This window comes from Crinia signifera, chromosome 8 (genome assembly GCF_055691185.1).
Source record: "Crinia signifera chromosome 8, ASM5569118v1, whole genome shotgun sequence".
NCBI classification, from domain to species: Eukaryota; Metazoa; Chordata; class Amphibia; order Anura; family Myobatrachidae; genus Crinia; species Crinia signifera.
The window spans coordinates 166,826,274-166,853,442 of NC_139224.1; the positions used below are offsets into that span (position 1 = coordinate 166,826,274).

General features: G+C 47.2%; 1 protein-coding gene across 2 annotated transcripts in view; it reads left to right on the forward strand.

Moving 5' to 3' along the window:
• Positions 1-21,875, forward strand: part of CACHD1 (cache domain containing 1) — an 80,392-nt gene extending 58,517 nt beyond the window's left edge. For both annotated transcript variants that reach the window (XM_083157685.1, XM_083157686.1), the window contains exons 7-27: positions 355-571; positions 3,473-3,622; positions 4,361-4,594; positions 4,736-4,885; positions 6,749-6,872; positions 8,655-8,772; positions 10,570-10,738; positions 10,818-10,960; positions 11,380-11,561; positions 12,585-12,695; positions 13,873-13,995; positions 14,316-14,415; positions 14,504-14,620; positions 14,878-15,038; positions 15,705-15,791; positions 16,878-16,994; positions 17,297-17,448; positions 18,281-18,442; positions 18,764-18,841; positions 18,918-19,019; positions 19,920-21,875. In XM_083157685.1, the coding sequence (XP_083013811.1) occupies positions 355-571; positions 3,473-3,622; positions 4,361-4,594; positions 4,736-4,885; positions 6,749-6,872; positions 8,655-8,772; positions 10,570-10,738; positions 10,818-10,960; positions 11,380-11,561; positions 12,585-12,695; positions 13,873-13,995; positions 14,316-14,415; positions 14,504-14,620; positions 14,878-15,038; positions 15,705-15,791; positions 16,878-16,994; positions 17,297-17,448; positions 18,281-18,442; positions 18,764-18,841; positions 18,918-19,019; positions 19,920-20,161 (3,039 nt within the window). In that variant the 3' untranslated portion in view covers positions 20,162-21,875. The remainder of the gene's footprint in view (positions 1-354; positions 572-3,472; positions 3,623-4,360; positions 4,595-4,735; positions 4,886-6,748; positions 6,873-8,654; positions 8,773-10,569; positions 10,739-10,817; positions 10,961-11,379; positions 11,562-12,584; positions 12,696-13,872; positions 13,996-14,315; positions 14,416-14,503; positions 14,621-14,877; positions 15,039-15,704; positions 15,792-16,877; positions 16,995-17,296; positions 17,449-18,280; positions 18,443-18,763; positions 18,842-18,917; positions 19,020-19,919) is intronic.
• Positions 21,876-27,169: the final 5,294 nt, after the last annotated feature.

Sequence of the window (27,169 nt, forward strand, 5' to 3'; positions counted from 1 at the left end):
AAGTTACTGCCATTCTTTATAACGAGTGGGAGAGTATATGGCTCGTGCTGGATAATGGACACTGGTGAGAGCATGTGCAGAAGAGTCTTCTGATGTGCACAGATGGGAAATGTGTGCTCCTGATTCTGGGAGTACTCGCCACATACGTAGCACAGAGAAGCATTTGGTGGTGATGTCACTGTTTGGCAGCGGATGGCGGAGTGCCGTACATCTGCTCTCCTGCAATAACACAGACCGTCTCCAAGACTATTCCTCTGGACATTGGGTGTGAAAAGCAATAACCCTGCATTAGACAAATGTTTGTACAATGTTAGGCTGCAAGATACACAGAGATCCTCTTTCTGTCTCGTCCAGATTTCAGTCCTGGCCGTTGCCGATTTGGTCAGGACCTGCTCCCTGGACCAATGCTACAAGATGTTCCTGTCCCCGGCCACCGGTGAGACCAAGCGAGAGATGGGCAGCTTTGTGGCGAGCGTCAAGTCCTCGGATAGTCCTACCCAGCATGCCCTGGGCTTCCAGAAAGCCTTCCAGCTGATCAGGAATACGAATAACGGCACAAGGGTCCAACCAAGTAAGAGCCTCTTATCTTCTGCTTCACTCTCTGGTTGTAACGATAATGAAGTGTGTGTGCGCGCGTGTCGGGGTGTGTGTGTGTGTGTGGGGGGGGGGGGGGGTGTCTTACACCAATAATGACTGATCCTGAAATGGTCCATTTTAACATACTACAAAAGTGTAAATGTCACCATTTGCAGCCAGGCTGTTCCTTTGCTCAGCGGCTCCATTAACTTTTTTTTCACCACTGTGCCCCGCTCTGTGGCTCCAGCACCTTTTTTGCCCCGATCTGTGGCTATAGCACCTTTTTTGCCCCGTTCTGTGGCTATAGCACCTTTTTTGCCCCGTTCTGTGGCTCTAGCACCTTTTTCCCCCCACTCTGGGGCTCTAGCACCTTTTTTGCGCCGTTCTGTGGTTCTAGCACCTTTTTTTCCCTGCTCTGTGGCTGTAGTGCCTTTTTGCCCACTCTGAGGCTCTAGCACCTTTTTTCCCCATCCTGTGGCTCTAGCACCTTTTTTTCCCCGCTCTGTGGCTCCGGCACCTTTTTTGCTCCGCTCTGTGGCTTGGGCACCTTTTGCATCGGCTCGGGTACCTTTCGGGCTCACGCAGCGGCTCGGGCTCCTTTTGGGCCCACGCCGCGGCTCGGGCACCTTTCGGGCTCACGCAGCGGCTCGGGCTCCTTTCGGGCCCACGCCGCGGCTCGGGCTCCTTTCGGGCCCACGCCGAGGCTCGGGCTCCTTTCGGGCCCACGCCGCGGCTCGGGCTCCTTTTGGGCCCACGCCGCGGCTCGGGCTCCTTTTGGGCCCACGCCGTGGCTCGGGCTCCTTTTTGCCCCACTGGCCATATTTTGCTATTTTGCTTTCGCCCTTCTTCTGTGCCATTTGCCAACACCTCTTGCACTGTTCAGCAACTTTTACACACCCCCTCAGCGACCTCCTGCTACTTTTTTCCCGCTTGGGGCCTGATTCAATTCTTGCCTCTCTCAGCACCTTCAGACTGTTCGACATCTCGCTTGCTGTCGCACGTCACCTCCATAACATGTACCTTAACCATTTCCCATTGTGTTAGCCTTAGTTGTGGTGTGTGAAAATGGCGGCTTCCACTACATTTGCAAACAAATAATACATATTTTAGGTGCTTTTTTCTGTTGCCATTAATGCTAAGGGAATATTTTCCGCTAATACTTGCGTAGAAATTATTACTAATTGACAGCTATTTATAATATTTTTAGCGCGAGTTGAAAGCTGCGCAGCTGAAAATGTACGGACCTCATAAAACCTCTTCTACTTTTATTTGGTGCCAGCTCATGTTCCCAATTTACCTTCAGCACGAAACACGTCATTAATTGGCTTCTTTTGTCATTCATAAACGTGTCAGTTTCTGCAAAGAGAGAAAAGATGAATGTTGCTGCGGTATCTCCAGGGACGGCAGTCTTGCAGGCCGCTTATGTTTCACGTACGTGCTGCAGCCTTATACAAAGGGTGTAATTCAGCTTGGATCGCTAATCGATAATCAATCCATTATTGTATGACTCTGCGTGTGGCCCGTACACCTGCGCAAGGGTGATTAGCAAAACAAAACGCTTTTTGTATCGTAAACGTAATCCCCTTGCAGCTTGACTGACAGGTAGCAGGCGTTTGGGGGGTGGTAACTGGCCGTTATATGGGAGTGTCAGAAAAATTCTGCCGTGGCCTTTTCAGGGTTTGTCTGTGACATCAGCGCCGCCGTTAATCAGCCCGTCTCACATTTGCGCAGCCTGGAAAAATCATTTGATGGTTCAGGAATTGCGTACGGATTTGCGAGTGGATACTGGTTACCGATCCATTCACAATTCACTCGTAGATTGGCATCTACAACTTTGCAGATAAACGATCAATGCCCTAAAGACGACTTGTTTTCATTCTCGCAACCTGATAATACATTGACCGCTCTGGTAACGTTTCAGTTTTCAAATTCTAAACTTTCCTCAGGAAATCTATATAAGATACACATTCATTATACAGTTAGCTATATCTATGTGTTTGAGAGCCGCTGCTCTTGTCTGTCCTGTTACCGTCGAGAGCGGATGGAAACACGAAGACCCTATTGTTCTTTTGGGAACCTATTTTGCAATATCCTGCCAGGTCCCGTTAAATTACACACCGACTCTCATTTCCATTGTCAACTGGTTTCACTTAAGGGAAAATCCATTTTTGGCAGAGGCCTGTGACAGTATATAAACCCTTGTAGTAATTGATGGGTTTTTTTTGGATAAACATCGCGTCTCTTCCAGTCTCATTTTACTTCATAAACTCATCAGCTCCTGTCACAGTTTCCAGAGAGTTCATTCCAGCTCTTGCAGGTGAAAGCCATTTTCATTCGTTGACCCCTGAACGAACAGTTTGCTGTTTACTTGGAAATTTATAATATGGTTTCGATAATACTTTCCCTATGTGAATGTATGCATTAAATGCACACAAGTTCCTATGTTTGTAGTTGTGGCAATAAGGCTTCTGTTAGATATTTATTTTCTAAGACCTTTCTGGGGTTGCTGATCATAACAGGAAGTGAGGGTGTAATGGAGAATACATTCCCCCACTTATTTTTTCCCCCATAAAGAATACCCCTTTTTATGAGTGCCTTTTATTGTTAGGGTAAGTGATGTGGTGGCCTGCCATGTTGCCCATAAAATAATTTGATTTGGTAGTTTACCAACAGCCCTTGGCACCCAGTTTGGGGTACCGCTGGCCCTTCTGAATCGGAGACGATGACTGACAAAGCATTTCCGCGTATAAATAATACAAGATGTCCTTTTGAATGAATGAACTTATGTTTGAGTCCGGCGTACTTTTCCGAGCTGAGCCCAGTTTGTGGAAATCTCGTTTTATAACCCGATCAGATCTGGCGTCTAGCAACCCTTTGTCCTTTGTGTCTTTCCCAGATACAGACATGGTGATCATCTATCTGTCCGCTGGAATCACCTCAAAGGATTCCTCAGAAGAAGATAAAAAGTCGACGCTGAGGGTGATCAGCGAGGAGAACGGTCAGCTGAACAACTCGGTCATGATCCTCACTTACGCCATCATGAACGGTAAATAATAACTAGTACTTGGTTCTCAATAACTAACTAGTCCAACTGAGTTTTGGCCATGCTGTACATTTATTTTGGGCTGGCTACAGTTGTTTTGATATATTTAATTGTCTTCTGTCTCCTAAGATGAATGCTGATGTGTTTATTAAATAAAGGAAAGGGGCTTATTTGCATGTTAGTGTTCATTCTAGCACCCGCCAACTTTGAAAACCCATGCAGTTCCTCTTCCCTGCCTGGGGTGTCGCTGTCTGCTGCAGTGCTTCTACCACAGTGTGGTCTGTATATAAGTACTGATATGCAAACCAGACCTGTGCTAGAAACAGCACAGCAGACAGCGACACCCCAGGCAGGGAAGAGGAACTGCATGGGTTTTCAAAGTTGGCGGGTGCTAGAATGAACACTACATGTTTTGACTAGCTTACATATCATTAACCCTTTGAGTGCCGAGTGAATTTGTCAAAATAGGTGTGACAATTGCCAAGCCAACATTTGTATTCATCATAATGACCGGTAATGTCACCTTATATAGGAAATATCATCTTTTTTATTTTGTTTTTTACACAACATTTTTTATTTGACTTTATATAACAAATGTGAGAGACGCTGGCCTTTTTAGCGGATATTTTGAACATCTCTCACAGAGACGTTGGCACTGAAAGCGTTAAAATGTTGTGAATAATCTTAGCGCCTCCTGTAGAGCGGGTTTTAACCGGTTTATCGTCCTCTTCCTCCAATCAGAGGGAGTAACCGGCTTGAAAGAGTTGGCGTTCCTCCGCGACCTCGCGGAGCAGAATTCGGCCAAGTACGGCGTGTCCGACCGGAGCGCACTTCCAGTCACCAAGGGAAGCATGATGGTCCTCAATCAGCTCAGCAACTTGGAGACGACGGTCGGGAGGTTTTACACCAACCTCCCCAACCGGATGATTGACGAAGCCGTCTTCAGCCTCCCGTACTCTGACGAGATGGGTGACGGTAAGATCTGAGCATTACCGTACGTTTAATTGTTCACAACGAGCCATCAGTTTCTGCAAAGGAAGACTGTACTCAATAGTGAATCCGTAACCCAGAGTTTGATCTCCGTTAACTATTTACTATATGTACCCTCTGTTTCAGGTCTGATTATGACGGTCACTAAACCTTGTTATTTTGGGAACTTGCTCCTGGGAATCGTGGGGGTAGACGTTAACCTCGCTTACATCCTGGAGGATGTTACCTATTACCAGGACTCGCTGTCTTCGTACACATTCCTCATCGATAACAAAGGTACCATTGTAGTAAGCCAGTTCGTGCATACCACAGGGGTGAGACACCGTGGTTCTCCGTGCACGCTACGTCTGCTCGTCACAACAAACAAAGTTCTAGAGGAGAATTGCGCGGTCTATTTGGAACTCGTTTGGCAACTCCCAAAGTTGGCGCGGAGACAGATAAATATTAAGTGCCTCTAACAGAAATGATTCTCTTCTCAAGATCAAATATCAGTAGGACCAACCTGTAAGGTCAACAACTTGGTAATCGCTGTGCCAAGTTCCTTGGCACGTTACACAGGATTTTACAACCTTGGCACCGAGTGTAGGCGGCCGGGCTAGTAGTTACATGGGAATAGGCCTTGCTTTTACACGCCGAATTCTCTGGCCGGGGTTTTATTATTGGAAATCCCTGTTGTTTTTTTGTTTTGTTTGTGTAATGAACCCGTTACTGCGAACTGTCCAGAAGAGATGAAACCATTAGTCCTCGTTAATCTTAATAATAATACGTTAATTTGGAGCAGTGAGACGTTTAAGCAGGCGGTTGATGCTTAGAGTTTATAATGTGTGTGTTTTATAATGTTGATATTTAAAAAAAAAACTGTTTATTCAGGTATTTAACTTCCTCATTGACTTTGCTCAGACATTTCAGTCTGTACCGTCCTCGGTAAGTCTCTTTAGAGACGGAACTGGCCTGAATAAAGGAAGTGCTTTTGGAACTGGGTTCACCTGGAAGTGGTTTTTCTACCAGGCACCCCAGCGCTGAATAAGTAAATATCATCCAGCTGGTGTGGAACTACATATCCCAGCATACCCTGCTACAGTTTTAGCATTCACTAATAGCCAGGCTGTGGCAGGGCATGCTGGGAGCCGCTGCTGTGGAAAGACTGGTTACAATTTGCTTATGCAGAGATTCTGACTACCGGTGATGCCGGCGATCAGAATACTGATGACATAATCTCAATAGGGGTTGTGGGGGTCATGACCCATACAACCCCTATTGAGATTATGTCATCGGTATTCTGACCCTAGCCCCCCCCTTCTAAGTACCTCACCCTCCATACCCGCAGCCTAACTTTAACCTTCCCCACCCCCGCAGCCTAGTACCCAAACCCCCCCAAGTACCTAAACCTAACTACCCCACCCGTTCCCGGCCTAGTGCTTATGCTGCCTGCGTACTTACATTTGGGATTCTGGCACTGGCGTCCTCCCCGATAACGGCATTCCAGGTATCCTGGCGGTAGTCTGGATGCCAGTGCTGGTTTTCCATTTGCCGGAATACTGAACGCATCCCATATATAAGTTTTCCCATTTTTTATTTTTGTAGTTCTGAGCCTGTCCATCCTTATGACATCATGTGTTACATTGTTTAGCGCCTTCCATGCAGGATGATCAGGCTTTAGACCAGGCATGTCCAACGTTGGCCCTCCAGATGTTGTGAAACTACACATCCCAGCATGCTTTGCCACAGTTTTGCTATTTGCGAATGCTAAAACTATTGCAAAGCATGCTGGGATGTGTAGTTTCACAACATCTGGATGGCCAATGTTGTACATGCCTGCTTTAGACTGTTAGAGCTCTGGGAGGAGATAAAGGGGATTACGGAAAAGAGAGAGCAACTAATGGAACTGTACTTGTCGGTGATTTCTGGAAGAGACTTCTTTACAGCATATCCTGTCCTATGCTGTATTAACAGTACATGGGAAACAATTTGCCTTACAATACAGTTTATGGTGAATGCCTGGAGCGCTATAATACCCTTGGTTTGGTGTCACCTGGGCGTCCGTCTGCGGAGCACTAATGTAGATTACCAGCAAATTCCTGTACTGTTGCTCCTCTTGTTGCAGCACGTGGTGGTAATTCTCCTCTTCTGCCCCGCCAGGTTACACGCTGATGCACCCCTCGCTCACCAGGCCGTACCTGCTAGTGGAGCCCCCTCTGCACACAGATATCACACACTATGAGAACATACCCAAGTTTGCGTTGGTTCGGCGGAATATTCTCAGGTAAGAGACGGGATAAGAAGACTTAGCCTTGACTCTCGCCGAAGGTACATCCTGATTGATGAAGCCGCTGGGTGAATGTAATGCCGGTGGGTTACGGCAGGAAGTCCGATTAGCTATAATCCATAGCCTCGAGATATGGCGGTTCTAAGATCCCGTCACCTGGCGGATTAGTTACAAGTTCTGCGTAAGTGGGATTCAGATCAAACTAAAAAGCGGAACCAAGGGACCGGAGCGTTCTCCACCAGCGCTTGTTACTTTGGAGAGTTCGTGTCCAGATCACTGATCTTCTCAACCATAAGTGACCTCAGGTCCGTGTCCGCTTACACTGTAGTTTGGTAATTCTGAATTATTCTTTGTGACTTGTACTTTCACAAACGCTCCACTTGTTTAAGCGTCGCAGAATCTCGCACATTCCGGATCTCCTTTGATGACGTGGGGTGGGAAATTCTCCATATGTCCCGGTCTTTTAGAGAGTGAGTGACAAGTCAATAACACTACGGTATGAAGTCTTCAAAGACTCAACGGGACCCCCATCCAGTCCCACAGTAATCCTGTTTTAGGCTTTATCTGGTGTGACCTGTAGAAAGGTATGGGACGTAGAGTATAGGCCCCTGGGGTTATACTGGTGTGCAGTGGTTACATATGTATTCTCAACGTCACCCAGGTACTGTGCAGAAAATACTATGTAACTGCAGGGTAAACGATTCACAGAAAACGGTGTAAAAATAAAATTATTTGGGATCCTCGGATATCTGGGATCCGGACTGTCGGACCGTCAACAGTCGGAATCCATGGCCATTTTCGTTTCTCTCGACTGTAACTCGACAGTTGTAATTTAATGTTCCGGCTGTCGAGTGTCGGAAAGTGCGAGGATTGGGGAAAAACGGGCGTGAATTCGACAATCCGCGGCCATTTCCAACCAAAAAAAGATCCAACTTGTTTGAAAGTCAGATCTGTTTTGTCCGAAACCGCCTTCACTTCGGAAACGGCAGCATTGAATAAGAAAGGGCCGCTGGCAGAAATAGGATTGAATGCCCCCCTTAGGGCTAAATGTATAAAAGTGTGAGTTTTTAAAAGTAAGAGGTGTTGAATATAGAAACCAATCCGATTCTTGCCTTTATGTAGAATCAGATTGGGTGCTTTGGGCAACTTCTCTCATTATTTAGGCTTTTTGACCCCCCCAGGGCTATCCTATTAGCCCTAAAGCCATAACTTCCAACAAATACCAACGCGTTTCGTCAGTGTGACCACTGATGAAGTCACACTGACGAAACGCGTCGGTCTCACTGTTTTTACCGACCTCGTCTCTTACAAGATCAGCATTAGTCTTTTATGTTTACCTTTGACTTTCTTACTTTATATTCTTACTAATACTATTATTACTCATATTCATTCATTTTTCAGTAGGATTTTCCTTGTGCAGCCCCCTTTTTTACTAGTACCACGTTCTAGTTATTTCTTAGATTTCCAATGCCCATTGGGATTTTTTAATGACTTTTAGGATACATTGTATGTATGGTATTTTAATTGGTCTTTTTTTTTCTCTTGCTGTGATAATAAATTATTTATTTCTTACATATAATTGGTCCCGACATTGATAGTTATGTAACGTAGGCGCCGTTTGCCTTAACACTTTTCGACATGAGTTTTTCACTTTTTTTTTTGTTTAAGTCGACTTGGTTAATACTTTAGACAGTTCTGCTTTGCTTGTTGGGTCTCTGTCAGGAGCCGGTTTGTCATTTTATTATGCATAAGGCCTATAAGTGTCTGTCTCCTCCGCAGCCTCCCCCTGGGCAGTCAGGTTATTGCGGTTCCTGTGAATTCCTCACTTTCTTGGCATGTCAACAAACTGCGGGACCCTGGGAAGGAAGCGTACAATGTCAGCTACGCCTGGAAGATGGTAAGTTGTCTATAACTCTAGTGTCTCATTGCAGGGTCTTTCCATAGAGAACATTTATTTGTAGGTATTGGAAGGGACAGGGTCCCCAGCAGCACAAAGTACATCAGCGCATGAGTGATGTTTCAATGAGGATACGGCTGTATGTGACAGGGGCGTTGACATGATGTGAGGAGGGGAATGGAGGCAGCAGGAAGCCACAGACTGAGAGTTATATAGTGGGAGGAGCAGGGTCCCCAGCAGCACAGAGTATATCAGGAGATGAGTGATGTGTCAGTGAGGACAGGGCTGTATGTGACAGGGGCAGTGACATGATGTGAGGAGGTGAATGGAGGCAGCAGGAAGCCACAGACTGAGAGTTATATAGTGGGAGGAGCAGGGTCCCCAGCAGCACAGAGTATATCAGGAGATGAGTGATGTGTCAGTGAGGACAGGGCTGCATGTGCCAGGAGCAGTGACATTATGTGAGGAGGGGAATGGAGGCAGCAGGAAGCCACAGACTGAGAGTTAAATAGTGGGAGGAGCAAAGTCCCCAGCAGCACAGAGTATATCAGCAGATGAGTGATGTGTCAGTGAGGACAGGGCAACATGTGACAGGGGCAGTGACATGATGTGAGGAGGGGAATGGAGGTAGCAGGAAGCCACAGACTGATAGTTATATAGTGGGAGGAGCAGGGTCCCCAGCAGCACAGAGTATATCAGGAGATGAGTGATGTGTCAGTGAGGACAGAGCTGTATGTGACAGGGGCAGTGACATGATGTGAGGAGGGGAATGGAGGCAGCAGGAAGCCACAGACTGAGAGTTATATAGTGGGAGGAGCAGGGTCCCCAGCAGCACAGAGTATATCAGGAGATGGGTGATGTGTCAGTGAGGACAGGGCAACATGTGACAGGGGCAGTGACATGATGTGAGTAGAAGAATGGAGGTAGCAGGAAGCCACAGACTGATAGTTATATAGTGGAAGGAGCAAGATCCCCAGCAGCACAGAGTATATCCGCAGATAAGTGATGTGTCAGTGAGCACAGGGCAGCATGTGATGGGGAATGGGGGCAGCAGGAAGCCACAGACTGAGAGTTATATAGTGGGAGGAGCAGGATCACCAGCAGCACAGAGTATATCAGGAGATGAGTGATATGTCAATGAGGACACGGCTGCATGTGACAGGGGCAGTGACATGATGTGAGGAGGGGAATGGAGACAGCAGGAAGCCACAGACTGAGTTATATAGTGGGAGGAGCAGGGTCCCCAGCAGCACAGAGTATATCAGGAGATGAGGGATGTGTCAGTGAGGACAGGGCTGCATGTGACAGGGGCAGTGACATGATGTGAGGAGGGGAATGGAGACAGCAGGAAGCCACAGACTGAGTTATATAGTGGGAGGAGCAGGGTCCCCAGCAGCACAGAGTATATCAGGATATGAGTGATGTGTCAGTGAGGACAGAGCTGCATGTGACAGGGGCAGTGACATGATGTGAGGATGGGAATGGAGGGAGCAGGAAGCCACAGACTGAGAGTTATATAGTGGGAGGAGCAGGGTCCCCAGCAGCACAGAGTATATCAGCAGATGAGTGATGTGTCAGTGAGCACAGGGCAGCAGGAAGCCACAGACTGATAGTTATATAGTGGAAGGAGCAGGGTCCCCAGCAGCACAGACTAAGGGTGGTTGCTAATATTTACAATAAGAGGAATATATGCCAGTAGAATGAGGCACTGGGTACAGACTGTGAAACAGCATACACATAATACTCTACCATGTAATCAGACTATAAATCTCCTCCTTTGCGTACGGTCTCCTATAGGTACAGGACACTTCCTTCATATTGTGCATTGTGGTGATACAGCCTGAGATACCAGTGAAACAGCTGAAGAACCTGAACACCGTGCCCAGCAGTAAGCTCTTGTACCACCGCCTGGACCTCCTGGGCCAGCCCACCGCCTGCCTCCACTTTAAGCAGCTGGCGACTCTGGGTAAGCACAGCAGTTGATGATTCCTCTCCCGCGGGAAATTTTCCGTCCCAGAAATAACCGGTGATTTGGCTTTTTGCAGAGAGCCCGACGGTTATGTTGGCAGCCGGCAGCTTCTCCTCTCCGTATGAGCATCTGAGTCAGCCGGAGACCAAGCGGATGGTGGAACACTACACGGCGTATCTGAGCGACAACACGCGGCTCATCGCTAACCCAGGCCTCAAGGTTGGTGGGGAAAATGTTACAAGATGCCCAGACGGGTTCAGTAGGATTTCCCGACATTCAAAATACGGACGGTCAAAAAACCACCGCACCCGAGAGAGAGCAGTAAAGTGCAGTAGATTGCTCCAGCGGTTGCGATCCCCATCAGAGGGAGTACCACCGCCGGTCTTCGCTGCTTTTCCTTTAGTTTATGACCTTTTATTGCCGGATTCTCTTTCCCATGTCCGTCATTAATCCTCGATAAAGTGTGAATGCAGATTAAAGTGCATTTCCTAAATGGCAGAAGATCTGTTCCTGTGTTCTTATCTGCCGATGGTTTGTCACTAGCTGATGTCTGCGAGAACCAATCACCCCCAGCAGATTCATATCTTTTCATGCCAGTATTAAAGGGCCCCCCTGCTATGTGTCTCTTTATGTTCCAGTTCTCGGTCAGGAACGAAGTCATGGCTACCAGTCACGTCACCGATGAATGGATGAGACAGATGGACATGAGCAGCCTAAACAGTTACATTGTCCGCCGTTACATAGCAACGCCCAATGGGGTGCTCCGAATATACCCTGGGTCTCTCATGGATAAAGCATTTGATCCCACTAGGAGACCATGGTAAGCCCCAGCCCTCATTACATCCACAGTGTACGTGTCAGGGTTACTCAGGGTTACTGTCATTTGTCCTCTGTAAGGATCTCTTACATCGTCCTCTCAGCTTCTCATCACCTACCAGTGTTCAGAATACTAGAATTATCCAGACTGCTGGAAAAACATAATGTTCGGCTGATCGTATGTGATTAAGTAATTAACAAGTGTTATACGGACACGTGCACCGATACGTAGATATAATGGCTACCTTCTCCCATTCATTGGCTCCCTTGGCAAGCACAGTGCCGCTGCTGGCTTCCCTGGCGAGCACAGTGCCGCTGCTGTCTCCCCTGGCGAGCACAGTGCCGCTATGCGTCTCCCCCGGCGAGCACAGTGCCGCTATGGGGCTCCCCCGGCGAGCACAGTGCCGCTATGGGGCTCCCCCGGCGAGCACAGTGCCGCTATGGGGCTCCCCCGGCGAGCACAGTGCCGCTATGGGGCTTCCCCGGCGAGCACAGTGCCGCTATGGGGCTCCCCCGGCAAGCACAGTTCCGTTGCCGGCTCTCCCGGCGAGTACCGTGCTGCTGCCATCTCATCTAACAAAAAAATGTATACACATACCTAATACACACACACACACACACACTACACACACACATACACCTATAAAACAGATTTGTGGAACGTGTCACTGACATGTCCGGTGTATTACAGCTTAGTATTCCGCCCTCAGCGGCAGCTAATTTACAGAAAGCCTAAGGCGTTTATGACACAGGCGGGGGCACAGCTAATACGGGATTATTAGCTGTATTAGGCTTACACTCGGCCTGTTCGGGGATCAGCGCACTGTGTGACAGACTCTCCGAGCAGCCAATAGGATGAGAACAATGTTTACCATAATTGTGCCTGAGAGAGCAGATCGCTGTCACGTAATCCAAGCAGGGATATGCAAATGACATGCTAATTTCCAGAAACAAATAACGCCACACGTACTTTCATTGGCAGATACTTTGTTTGCTTATCGTTTGATGAAATGTTGCTGTTTGTTAGGTATCTGCATGCATTGGCCAATCCCGGGCTGATCACTTTCACCGGACCCTACCTGGATGTGGGAGGAGCCGGCTACGTGGTGACGATCAGCCACACGGTCCAGTCTGCCAGGTGAGCTGACACTCGTAGGCGCGGGTTTGTTACGGTTTTTCTGAACATCCATTTAAATTAGAGATGTGCGGGTACGGATTTACCCGGATCTCAAAGCGGGATCTTACTGGCTATCCAAAACATGCGGCATCCGTTAGCCAATAAGATCACACTTTGAGAGCCAAGTTAATCGGAACCTGAACATCTCTAAATTTAATTGGTTCCCTAAATTGTCACGTGAAGGTGTCAGTGTGATTCACGTCCTTGTGTGACACTGGGATGAGGTTTGTTTTCTGTCTTTGACCGTGGATAATAATAGACCAGCAGAAATGATCAGATCTTCATATAAATAGCGCTGTGCACATTCCTGAGGGCCTGATACTGAACAGTGAGGGGGCAGATGTAAGAGGTGCAGGGAGATTACATGTGGGATGGAGATGTCCTAGCTCTGAGCAAGTAACTGTGCACCTGGGTAACACCGGGCTGCACTGCGTTGGGGCAGATGTAAGAGGTGCGGGGAGATTACATGGGGGGTCCCAGCTCAGAGCAAGTAACTGTGCATCTGGGTACCACCGGGCTGCACTGCAGGGGAGGAGGGGTCAGATGCAAGAGGTACAGGGAGATTACATGTGGGAGTCAGGTGTCCTAGCTCAAATTAGGTAACTGTGTGGTGTTAGTTACATGTACACGCTATTTGTGGCCGGTCCTAGTATTGGGGTTTTAATGCCTTAAACCAGGCATGTCCAACGTTGGCCCTCCAGATGTTGTGAAACTACACATCCCAGCATGCTTTGCCACAGTTTTGCTATTAGAGAATGCTAAAACTATTGCAAAGCATGCTGGGATGTGTAGTTTCAAAACATCTGGAGGGCCAACGTTGGACATGCCTGCCTTAAACCAAGGTGAGGTAGAGGAAATGTTGGGTAATGGACTGATGGTTACCAGAGTGGCATTGTTGTGGCTATGGAAACCAGTAGACAGACGTTACACCTGCCCTAAAGTAGAAATCTTGGCTACAAATCTCAATTAGAAAAAGTTTAACAATGGGGTATTTTCATCATAGTGGTATTGTTCGAATAATTCCTTGATTACTATATGCTGGAAATGAGCGTTGTTGGCGATGCTGCCATGTACGGGGATCCACTGGTCACCTTTCCAGACCAGGTCGGAATAATCTCATCTCTCTCTCTGCCCCTAGTCCCCAGATCTCCTCTGGACACACCATGGCTGTGATGGGAATTGACTTCACTTTGCGGTACTTCTACAAAGTGCTGATGGAGCTGCTGCCAGTCTGCAATCAGGACGGGGGAAGCAAATTAAGGTATGACCACAGCCACTGGTAAGGTTTTCCTGTGTGGATTGTGGGTCCGATTGAACTGCGAATTTGCAGCCGTAACGATTATCGGAGCATGCGCACGGACCACAGTGCCCATCCCCAAGCCCGCCACGCGTCCACTTCCCCCTCTTTGCACGATGCCATTTGCCAAAGGTTGGTCTGAATGTGCTCTGTACTGCGTCCGCCTCCCTTCATCCCTTGGGCGCAGTCACCCCAGTGTGTGGGTTGTTTTACCAGCAAACAAGACTCTTTGTTCAAAGCGCTTTCCCCCCACACATGTCCACCATCTCCTCCTCTTTCCGTAGATGCTTCATCATGGAAGACCGAGGCTATCTTGTGGCACATCCCACGCTCATAGACCCGAAAGGCCACGCTCCGGTGGAACAGCAGCACATCACGCATAAGGTAGCTCCCGGCCGCCACTCCGCAAAAGAGCGCAGTGTATGGCAAAGGACTGGCGGATACCGAATTCTCCCCCTTTTTGTTCTCCCAGGAACCTCTGGTGGCTAACGACATTCTGAATCACCCCAATTTCGTGAAGAAGAATCTGTGCAACAGTTTCAGCGACAGAACGGTCCAGAGATTTTACAAGTTTAACACGAGCCTTGTGGTGAGTCTTCCTTTTACTTTCCAAGCTTAACGAGGATCTTCTGCTCGTTAACGAGACGTAGGCGGCACATTCTTATTGTCGTCTGATTTTGCACCTTTCTAGAATCATTTGAAATATAAGAACTGAATTTCTGATACATTTTTAAATGCGTGTCAAATATAATTGGCTACAGCTCGTGCAATTAAGACACTGGGAAATAATACGCGTGTTCCGTTTTGTGTGGTATTAGCTCAATGGTTTGGTTTCATTTTTATTAGGGGGATCTGACCAACCTGGTTCATGGCAGCCACTGTTCCAAGTACCGCCTGACGAGGATCCCCGGGACGAACGCTTTTGTTGGGATTGTGAACGAGACCTGCGATTCGCTGGCTTTCTGCGCCTGCAGTATGGTGGACCGGCTGTGCCTGAATTGTCACCGGTATGCCGCAGTCATAGCTAAATGCACCGGCGTCCATTAATAGTTATAGCAAAGACTATTGTAGGTAAATGGGATGTAGTTAAATAGTCAACACATGCTTTGGACAGTAGTCTGCTGACACAGGTTGGAAAGCGTGTCGGTGATATACGTTTAAACATGCTTATATTAGATAACATTGACAGTACGCTGTGGAGACTGATCAGATGCCAGAGCCTGAGCGAAGAGTTTGCGGTTCTCAACATAACAGAACGGCATTGTGGCACACACACCCACAGGCAGTAATAATCAATCCATATTCATCTCATCAGTGCTACAATATTTGTCTCATATTTGCAGCCTTTTGAGACAATAAGAAGTCAGTTCTTAACCTGCTCCACCTAGTGGCGTAGGCATGGTACTACGGCCAACTTTTTGATAAAAATTAGACGAAAGTGTTTTTGATACTTTAATATCTGGTGACACATTTTGTTTCTCTTTAAATAGTTTTGTTCCCAGTAATATATGTTATTTGTAAACGGAGTTAAATGAAAAGGAAAATTACCTCGAATACGGACTGGGTGGTTTGATCTGGGTTCGGTCTGCCCACTTAGGGACCTGTAGATATGGCTTAGTACGGTCTGGGCTGGCGCTTGATGCTGATTTAAAGATCCTTTCTCTCGCTGGTAGGATGGAGCAGAATGAGTGTGAGTGTCCGTGTGAGTGCCCCCTGGAGGTGAACGAGTGCACGGGAAATCTGACGAACGCAGAGAGCAGGTAAGCGGACGCTGGGTCTCCGTCATTAGCAGCCGGTATGGGAAAGCAATAGAACAAGTTTGCTGTCTGCTGTTATAGAGGGGGAGATGTAAGTAGCAGTGAGCCAGTGGTGATGTTGCCAGTGGTTACCAATCAGCTTTAAAGTAACATTTATCAAGTGCGTTCTATACAATTCTAGGTAGCAGCTGATTGGTTGCCATGGGCAACTTCTCCACTCTTATCACTGCTTCATACATCTCCTCCTGGAGTGTTGTAATTACTTAGATAACTCATTTTGGGTGTGGATTGAAAGCTCTATTGTGTCTGTGACAGTCAATCGGTCGTCATCAAAAAGTCGGCATTGTGAAAAGGTTGACGCACATTTTCAGGGATTTTTTTTTGTTTGTATCTGTCACCTGTTGACATGGACACGCAAAAAGAAAATAGTGAAAAACACATGTCGAGCTTCTACTTGTGTCGGCATTTTGTCAATATCAAGCTATTGCAAGTTGACCTTTTGGTGTCGACCTGTTGACTGTCTGTCTAGACGCTGTAGACCTTTCAATCGCTTCCCAAAAGACAAAGGAATTGCGGGAAGATGTCCTGTGCCTGGCTCTCTGTGACTCAGCGCCTCCCCCTGGTGGCACTGTAGAGCATAACACGTCTTCAGGTGAATAGTTGTCAGTGACCAAGTAAAATGGGTTATATTAGGATATATGTGTATAGGAGGTTATGGGAACCAATCTACTTCCTCTAATGGCATTTATAAAACACAATACAGTGATTATCTGCAGCCGGTAACTGGTCTCACTGAGGCTCCAGCAACACAACCTAGTCTCAGCTTTGTATAGTCCACTGCTGCCGACCTCCAGGGCCGTCACATTATACAGAAGTCTTGTGTCATATCCTGCAATCGGGGAGATCTGTCATCTGGACGGTCTTACAGGCCAGCCGACAGTGTCACCTTCAGCCGGCAGAGCAGTCTCTCCTGGACGTGTTGGTTCTGCGATAGATTAATGTGTTACCATTGCCATAACTATTCCAGAGATAACATCAAAGAAATCAGTCAGAAGTTTAGTTTAGGACCATCTCTCTCATTCCTTCTAGGAACCCGAGCTGTGAGGTGCACCAGGAGCCAATGACGTTCACCGTACTCGACCCAAACCTTCAGGACGCGCTCGCTCAATGTGTGAACACGGGCTGTACGCAGAGGATGGAGAGCAGGTAGCGTTATCTGCATTATTGTGCGTTATCTGCATTATTGTGCGTTATCTGCATTATTCTGCATTATCTGCATTATTATGCGGTGCCACCTCTACTCCCACCCTCACTGATGCCCCAATCTCCACTCGCTCCTCAGCTCTGTTCCCAATAGAGGCTCCCCCACATACAGGGCGCTTCCTGCAAGATCTGCCGCATGCATAGCGGCTTCCTGCTCTCATAGCACCATATGCAGGATAATGGCGGGTCGGCTGAATGGAAACCCCAAGGCGCCAGTAACTAACCTGATCCTCCCTTCTCTGCAGCTACTGCTTTGGCGTTCTAGACTGTGAGTGGTGTATGGTGGACAGTGACGGGAAGACCCACCTAGACCGGCCGTATTGCGCACTCCAGAAAGAATGTTTCGGTGGCATTGTTGGAGCTAAAAGCCCCTACGCCGATGACATGGGTTCTATAGGTAACGTATAGATCTGCTGTATCCAAGAGACCTGTGACCTCACACTCTGTTACTCCTTTAGCCTATTCGCAGATTACCACCACCAATGATTCATGGTCTGCGGCCGATGTTAAATACTGTTACCATCGATGGTAAAGAAAACCACACGGCTTTCCGCCATCGATGATAAAGAAACAGTATTCCCCCCCCCCCACACACACACACACACACACACACTAAGATATTGTGACATAGACCTTAGCTCTGCCTCCTGATGAACCCATAGTGCCCCGCCCCTGGGCTCTGATTGGTCTGCAGCCTCAATAGTATATAAATGTGTTTTACTTGTATGTTATATCAGTGGCATAGCTTGGTTTGGGGCGCCCCCCTTGTCGTTAATGGGGGGGAGCCTTCCCGCCAGCCTCCCACCCCGGCCGCCGGTGCCCCCCCCCATCGCCGCAGGCTTACCTGTCTGTGCGTCTCGTCTCGTCTCCTGGCTTCAATTAGTAATTCTATCCAGACGGACCACAATAAAATGGCCGCCCCCATACCGCAGACAGTTTCAGAGAACAGTCTGCTTTATGGGGCGGCCATTTTATCGTGGTCCGTCTCCATAGAATTTATTGAAGCCGGGACACGCAGACAGGTAAGCCTGCGGGGGATGGGGCATTACTATAGCACCGCAGCCCCCCGGTGCCCCCACATGCACAGCGCACCCCCGCGACCGCAGGGGGCTGCGGTGCTATAGTTACGCCACTGCGTTATATAATCAGCTACCGTCAGACTACACATTTCTCTCCGTTTAATAATTAAATGAAAATAAACTGATTTTATCGTGTACATTCCCCAACAGGAGACGAAGTGATCACTCTGAACATGATAAAAAGTGCCCCAGTGGGACCAGTGGCTGGAGGCATAATGGGCTGTATCATGGTGCTCGTGCTGGCGGTCTATGCCTACCGTCACCAGATCCACCGCCGGAGCCACCAACACATGTCACCGCTGGCAGCACAAGGTAAGTTTCAAACCTTTATTAAACTCCTAATCTTCTCAATCTACAAATAGGATTTTTATTTTACATAGCACAACTATAAATCTGATCTTCTGTAGACAAATAAAGTATTATCAATTGATGATCCAACAGCGCCATCTAGTGGACACATCCGGGAAACACACGCGCTCTTCACAAAATATATAAAACACTTATTTATCACAAGAATCCTGTTTGTTTCTTCATTCCTGGCGAGTAAACCAGGCTAATGACTTCATGCGCCGAGATATCTAATTACACCCTTTAATGCTTTTTCCTAACCGACTCCCTGTACTTTATCTGCAGAGATGTCCGTGCGCATGTCTAACCTAGAAAATGAGCGCGATGAGCGTGACGACGACAGCCACGAAGATCGCGGAATCAGTGAGTATAATGCGGCTTTGCTGTGACGAGGGCAGAGTCGCTCCCAGTGGTCTAATAAGCTGTTTTTCTTCTGCAGTCAGTAACACGAGGTTTATAGCAGCAGTGATTGAGCGGCATGCGCACAGTCCGGAACGGCGGCGGCGTTACTGGGGAAGATCGGGGACGGAGAGCGATCACGGTAAGGCCGACTTGAGTACCTTTTTTGGGGGGGAGGGGGGGGGGCAGATTTATCATGCTTCAAGAAGTTATAAAGTAGTGAGTAATACAACCAGCCAATCAGCTCCTACCTGCCATGTTACAGGCTGGGTTTCAAAAATGACAGGTAGGAGCTGATTGGCTGGCTGTTTATCACTCTCCAATTTATCACATTTTGAAGCTTGATACTTCACTGCCCTCACTGCCAAGTACTAAAGTGACAAATAAGGGAATATGAAAATCTCCAGCTTAATTTGCATATACATTTGTGTCCACATACATCTATCTTCCCTACCATACAAGCCGCGCTATACATTATGCGTGAGCTCCATGTGACCCATAGCGGAAGGCATCTTTTTTATTTATTTATTTTTGCAACTTTTTCCGTTAAATTAATTTTTGAAAACTGTGCAAATAGGACAAACAGCTGCTGCTGATTAAAAAGATATGCAGCATGCCTATATTCCAGCTGTGACTGCCACTGTATCTGCGTACAAACTGCTACATTACAGTGGTTTCCAGGGAAAGACTGTGACGTTCCAGGAAAACACTGCGTTCCGGATCCTGTGCAGATATGGCCACTGTCACACACTGAATATAGGCATGCTGTATATCATAGTAATCAGCTGAAGCTGTTTATTCGCAAATAAGACTCTGCCCATTACCGAGGGTGAGACTGGAAGGGCTGTACACATCTGTACAAATTAGAAGCCACTTGATAGAATCTTTTGTACATGTATCTTGTACGGGCCGATAAATTATGATTTTAAACAACTTTTGTTTTTTTTCCAGCTTCTCTAAAGAGCTTCATAAATATGCAATTTGTATCACTTTTTGGTAATTGTCTTATATTAATCTATTTTCATATTATAAAATGAAACAGGCTACAGCACTATGAGTCCTCAGGAAGACAGCGAGAACCCTCCGTGCAATAACGACCCCCTGTCGGCCGGGGTGGACGTTGGGAACCACGATGAGGATCTAGAGCCGGACACGCCCCCTCAGACTGCCGCTCTCCTGAGCCATAAATTCCACCACCACTACAGACTGCACCACCCGGCGCTCCATCACAGTCATCACCTTCAGGCGGCAGTCACCGTACATTCTGTGGACGCGGAGTGCTGACGAACTCTGAGGGAGGGACTTGCTAACCTATGACACAGAGACCCAAAGTGCCGTGCCACCATCTTTTCCAGCCAATCCCATGCACTGTACTTTATTGCCGACTGGCACCTAGGATCTCTCCACTAATTTACTAGGAAACTTCCGAAGTGCCATGGAAAATGGGACGATGGCCACAACGCGAGACGGATCTACACGTTTTTTGGGTTTGTTTTTTTCCTTTACTAATTGAGCTGGAAAAATATGTAAAACAGATGATAAAAAAAAAGTATTTAAAGAAAACAGACTGAACTCACGATGAGCGGAATTGTTAATAGTTTCTTAAAAATACATCTCACTTTTTAATGAAAGGATTATTTTTCTACTATTTATTGAATTTTTCGAGGACTTATAGACGATGGAATCCTACACAACCCAATCGAACGACACTACAGCGCCTTTCACTCCATTACCCAGCGAGGGATTCCGCATCCTGCGTACTCCAAACAGTGCACCCCCGTAGGAGGCGGATTCCGCTCCCCGGGGATTTTTACGAACCAGAGGTGCCTCGCTGAGCAGCCTTCGGTCTTGTTTTTGGGTGTGTGAGAGGACGATGGGACTTACTCTGGAACTTGTAGTACCTGTAAGACGAAGATATAATTTGGAATCTTTGGTGTTCACCGGTACCTTCTCGTTGTATTTATAACCCAATTTTTTGTATTGTTATATTTTTAAATAGATTTTAACCACTTTTTTTTTCTAACAAGACTGGATTTCCCTCACAACCACTACGTTTAAACGATTTACCCTCAGGGAGGATGGCGTGGTTTGCAGGTTGATGTGCGGATTAAAGGGGAAACCGGTGCCCAGGAGAACAATCCGATTCTAACTAGTGTACGGCTGCAGTAAAGGAGTAGTAATGCCCTGTTTTGGTTACCATTTCGCCCCCCAGTTTCCATGGGCGCGGTATAATTATCCGACAGTCGGAATTCCGACTGTCATTACTCAGACGTCGGAATCCCGACTGCACAGCGGGGGGGAGCGCAATGACCCCCACGAGGGAGCAGTCGGGATTCCGACGTCGGAGTATTGACTGTCGGAATCCCGACTGTGGTGGAGCCGTCCGGCACCCGTTTCCTTGACCGGCCGCGTGGCCCTTGAACCTTTCGACTAAACTGCATGTGCCTCATTGTCAGCCACTGCGATGTATGCGCACCGCGAGCCACAGGATCAGGCAGGGACAAACTTTTTACTAAGATGGGAGCACTAGTGAATATGGGATATTGCTCTGGGCAACCAATCTGATTCTATTATCTTCTAGAACAGTGGTGTCCAACTCACAGGCCAACAGTTATTGTGGAACTACACATCCCAGCATGCCCTGCCACAGATTTTATATAATAGATTGCTAAAACTGTGGCAGGGCATGCTGGGATGTGTAGTTCCATAACAGCTGGAGGGACATGAGTTTGACACCGCTGTTCTAGCAGGTGCTAAATAAATAAGAAGTAGAATCTGATTGGTTGCCCCTAGAAACATCTCATCTTCTGTAGAACATCCATCTTATTAAATAAACTCCTCAGAATAGGCTGGCGGGGTTCTGCTTCGTTACCGAACACTCAACTGATTATTCTCAGCAAGCCCCAAATGGGAATCCCAACAGTTGGAATCTTGGCATCAGGTTTCCGACGGTGAAAATGTCATCAATCTACAGCTAACCCCAGCCCTAATCCTAACACCCCCCCCTCTCCCACAGCCTAACCCTAGCTCCTCCCCCCTCCCGCAGCCTAACCCTAGCTCCTCCCCCCTCCCGCAGCTTAACCCTAGCTCCTCCCCCCTCCCGCAGCCTAACCCTAGCTCCTCCCCCCTCCCGCAGCCTAACCCTAGCTCCTCCCCCCTCCCGCAGCCTAACCCTAGCTCCTCCCCCCTCCCGCAGCCTAACCCTAGCTCCTCCCGCAGCCTAACCCTAGCTCCTCCCCCTCCTGCAGCCTAACCTTAGCTCCTCCCCCCTTAAAAAAAATAAAACTCACAACGGTCGACCTTCCCATTATCGACCTAATGCTTTACCCATGTCCACCGATTTCATTTGTTGACCTAAGATCTGTCAACTTTCAGTGGTCAACCGAATGCATGTCAACCTACAGTAAATTGGGTCGACCCAATGACACCATACCCCTCGTACTTACAGTTTAGTATTGGCGTTCTCACCCGTCAGGATCCCGCCATTGGTATTATGATCGTCAGGAATGCCCCTCACATCCGGGTAACAGTTTAGTATTGTTGGCGTTCTCACTCGTCGGGATCCCGCCATCGGTATTCTGACAGTCAGGAATGCCCCCTCACATCCGGATCACAGTTTCGTATTGTTGGCGTTCTCACCCGTCGGGATCCCGCCATCGGTATTCTGACAGTCAGGAATGCCCCCTCACATCCGGATCACAGTTTCGTATTGTTGGCGTTCTCACCCGTCGGGATCCCGCCATCGGTATTCTGACCGTCAGGAATGCCCCCTCACATCTGGGTAGCAGTTTAGTATTGTTGGCATTCTCACCCGTCGGGATCCCGCCATCGGTATTCTGACCGTCGGGAATGCACCCTCACATCCGGGTAACAATTTAGTATTGTTGGCGTTCTCACCCGTCGGGATCCCGCCATCGGTATTCTGACCGTCAGGAATGCCCCCTCACATCCGGGTAACATTGGCGTTCTCACCCTGTCGGGATCCCGCCATCGGTATTCTGACCGTCAGGAATGCCCCCTCACATCTGGGTCACAGTTTGGACATGTTAAGCCACAGATTTTACTAAATGATAAAAAAATGCAATTCCTAATTGCAGGAAATCCGATGTTCCGGCCATAAATGTATTACCATGTGGTTGCTACATTTTTGGAAATGTACAATTCATTTGGCGGCAGTTTATGGCCAATCTGTTCTCGCCGTGCGACGAGCATTTTACAAGGGACATTGGACCTTATTCTGGTCTGTTCGCAGCACGGCTGCGTTTGCACAGTGACCGATGTATTTCTGCGCATATGCAGGGTTCGTGCACATATGGCGAACAGACTGTGCACCGGGTGCAGGCATCCAGGACAGCTACTGTTACTGTGTAACATCCATTTGCAAGGCCTGCGTGTGAATCGCGCTTGAGAATGGGTGGCAGCAGCCTTGCGAATGAACCAGAATAACTCCCATTATCCCTCTATACGGTGTTCTGGTAATTAGCGAGTTCTTACTTCAATGTTTCAGCGCCCGCTGTATTCTCCCAGGTATTGCCTTCACGGGGCTGCGCTTCTTTCTATACACTCCTTCCATTATGGCAAATGTAACATTAGAAGCCGTTCCACTGGATGTCACTAAGCAGAGCGGAGTCTAATGTGGGGATTCCGTCAGGGGCCCAGTGCAGCCTGCAGGGTACCGGTTAGATATAGCGGGCGGTGGGGAGAAGACCGTACAGCGCTGAGGTTGTGATATCGCAGCAATCTTTATACTGTGTATAAAACTCTAAGCAAATGATACCTGTCTGTATATAAGAAAGGTTTTGTTGGGAATAATTTGGGGGTTATTGTAATTACTTTCATGTTTCTGCAAAATTATTTCTATGTAAGGATCCATAACGTTTCTACGGCCTAAATTTAAATAAAAAAAGGTATTTGTCAAATTATTGATTTTCATCTCAAGCGAAGTTGCGCCCGTTTGTCGGCTCGGATTTTTATTCTTTTTCTCCCCTCACAGTTGTTATATGGTAATTACAGCCGGTATTGGGCGGATTTACACTTTAGATTTACACTTAGGGAGCACTTTTACGCCTCTTCCATCTCGCCGTGTCTCAGTGACTACAATAGAATACAAGTTTCCTCCCTGGGGATTATTTACTAAAGGTTGATTATGGTCAAATACTTTTTTTTTGGGGGGGGGGGGGGGTCAATATAGACTGATTTTAAAATCGCCCTTAATTTGTGTTAGGCTTCCAGGGCTAGAATACAATAGCCCAGAGCCAAGCGTCAATTATAATCGATTTTTAAATCAGTCAACACCGAGCCAAAAAATAAATAAAAAAAGTCCAAAACCAACCTTTAGTAAATGGGTGCGGATCATTACTCGAACAAAGTTAGGTCGACATGCAGTGAGTCGACCACTGAAGGTCAACAGGCCTAATATGGGTTTTTCATGTTTTTTTGTTGTCCCGAATGGACACAGAAAAAGTGCACTGCGTCCCCCCGCATGGCTCGTGGCACTCGGCACACATTTATATTCTCCCACCACGCCCTAAGGCCATGTCAACCTTTTCAGGTATTGACTCAATGCATGTCGACAGTATTCCATTTAAGAGCAGGTACTTATTTATTCAATTTGTTTTTCTATGATGTGACCACTAGGGGAGCTATGCTGCTGCACCATTGACAGGCAACGTATGTCCATGTAGCTGGATAAAGGAATGAAGAGCTTATAGTGTGTACACATGGTACAATTTGCCTTCCGATGTTGACGATATAGTCAACATCGGATCGGCATCGGATGCAGATCGCAAGGGTTTTAACCCTTGCGATCACGATGCGCGTTCACGTATCGCAAGCCAGAAATTCTTGGCTGCCTTGACTATATAGTGCAGATCTGCACTATATAGTCAAGATTGTATGCCAATCGGATGTGCCTTGTGATCCGATCCCGATCTGATCATATTGGGGATCACATCTCAAGGCACATCTAACCGTGTGTACACACCATTAGATAGTACATACCTGCATCCTCTGAGGACTCAAAGTGATGACTGGCCTTTAAAATGTATTTAGGGGCTGGAATGAACCACACCGCACCTTAATTGAATCTGCCTCTATATCATGCAGCTCTAAATCATTGTTGTGTGATCACAGGAAATGACGGCGTTCACCGACCATTTTTCCTGATATCCGTTAATGGAACGCCTGAGATTTCCATCAGAAATGTAACAATTATCCTTGGAAGCAGGTGTAGATCAAAATCTGATGTGTGAGTGTTCCCCGCTAAACTAGGAGGACTCGTTAGGACGATCCGTTCACCAGGCCCAGCTTGTTGTAAGGGTTTCACACATCAGACTTCCAACTACCGACGTCCGAATTTGGCTAAGTTGTCTCTTTTCCGAACAAACAAGCTCGACAAATTTGGCTTTTCATATGATTAGACCATTACTGGAACCTTATGACCACGTGTGGCCTAGTTCTGTGCGATCTGAAAATTACGACCATACGCAGGAGCGGATTCTGCTGCAAACTCCGCTTCACCTTTTTCATTTGTATTTGCAGAGGCCCAGAACACATCAGCGAGATCCGCACGGAGCCTCTGTGTGAAAATAAAGGGTTAAATAAAAAATGCATTTTTAGCGGTAATTTTGCACATCTCTCAATGTTGGCAATCAAGGGTTAAATTGTGTTTTTTTTTATTGTACCCTACACTCCAGCTGTTGTTGAACTACACATCCCAGCATGCCCTGCTACAGTTTTACTATTTGGCCATGCTTAAACTGATGCAGGGCATGCTGGGATGTGTAGTTCAACAACAGCTGGCGTGTCAAGGTTAGCCATCACTGCCCTAGGTACAAGGTGATACTCTCGCGGCATGCTGCTGGTGATGGGTGAAGGAGCCAAAGCTTTTGTCATTTAAATTCTACTTTCTGTACGTTCCCAAGGTGACGCTTGGATTCTGTATTAAATTCGTGTTTGCAGCATCTTCTGCCTCCTCATAAAGCACCAGGGGATTGCGATGTGTTGTGGGGAAGATGGGGGACTAATTATAGATGTTTTTCCGGCATTGCCCTAAGCGTATGGACTATTACATCTCCCCAGTGTGCTGCCATTCAGTTCCTAAAGGAAACAATATTTACAGAACAAATCTCACGATTTAGGATAATGCGCAGATTCGCCAACGCTTAAATTCACTTTTGAATTGAATATTATTAGTAGTAATAACAGGCGTCTTGGGTTATAGATTTCTGTAACCTGAAAACGTTCAAACATTGGGCCTCTAGCGGGGGGCACAGGGGTCGGGCAGCGGAATAATCCAGGCCGGTAGCCACAGGCTTAGTGCATGGTATGTGTAATGTATTGGTCGCGCTTGTCTTGGCCACTACGAATATGTAGCGTTTGCTTATTTTACATCTTCTGGCCGTAGTGATGGCCGCCAGCGTTGCACTTATACCATGCACTGTTGACATGAGACAATAAGACACTCTCGAGATGTCTGTAACGAAAAATCAAGTAAATCCTGACAGAATCGCAGTTGTGTGTCAGTAAATTGGCGTAAAGCCACGCTGGATTACTAGTGGGGGTAATGGGACTGCAGCCTCAGGTCTCCACATAAATGTAGGCCCGTCACCATGACAACAACAACAGACCAGAGCGAAGATGTGAACCAGTAAAGAAGTTTCCCATAATAACCAATCGGCTTCTAGCTAGCATTTATCAAGTACAGTCTATTAAATGAGGCTGTAGCGGTTCGGTTGCTATGGGCGAATTCAGTTATCTCCTCAGAAGGCTTGATACATATTCCCTTCAGTCTTCAAGACTTGCTAACAGTCCAGGTTTTAAGGATATCTATGCTTCAGCACAGATCGTTAAAGAACTTGCCGGCACTGGAAAAAGCTCTGGGTCAAAATACCAGTTTGTAATAATATACTATATGTGTAGCAAATGTATTTATTGTCATTGCTCCAATTGAGTCTTCTGAACTATTGTGGCAGAAATGAATCTGATGCTTTAGCTAAACGTTGTCATTTTATGAATAAAAGAGTTGTATTGTTGGTAATAAAATGACGGGTTGGGATTGTTTAGTCGACCATACTAGGTGGAGAAGCATTGGGTCGACATGGGTCTAGGTCGACAGTCAAATGGTCGACATTTTTTTTTTTTTTTACCGAATGTCGACAGTTGACATGGACACATCGCTCTCGATGCTTCGAGCACACTATTTTATTCTCCCACCACGCCATAGTGGATGGTAGGGCATGAAATACCGCCTGTCGGCACATGTCGGCTCAAAAAACAGTGAAAAACCCCATG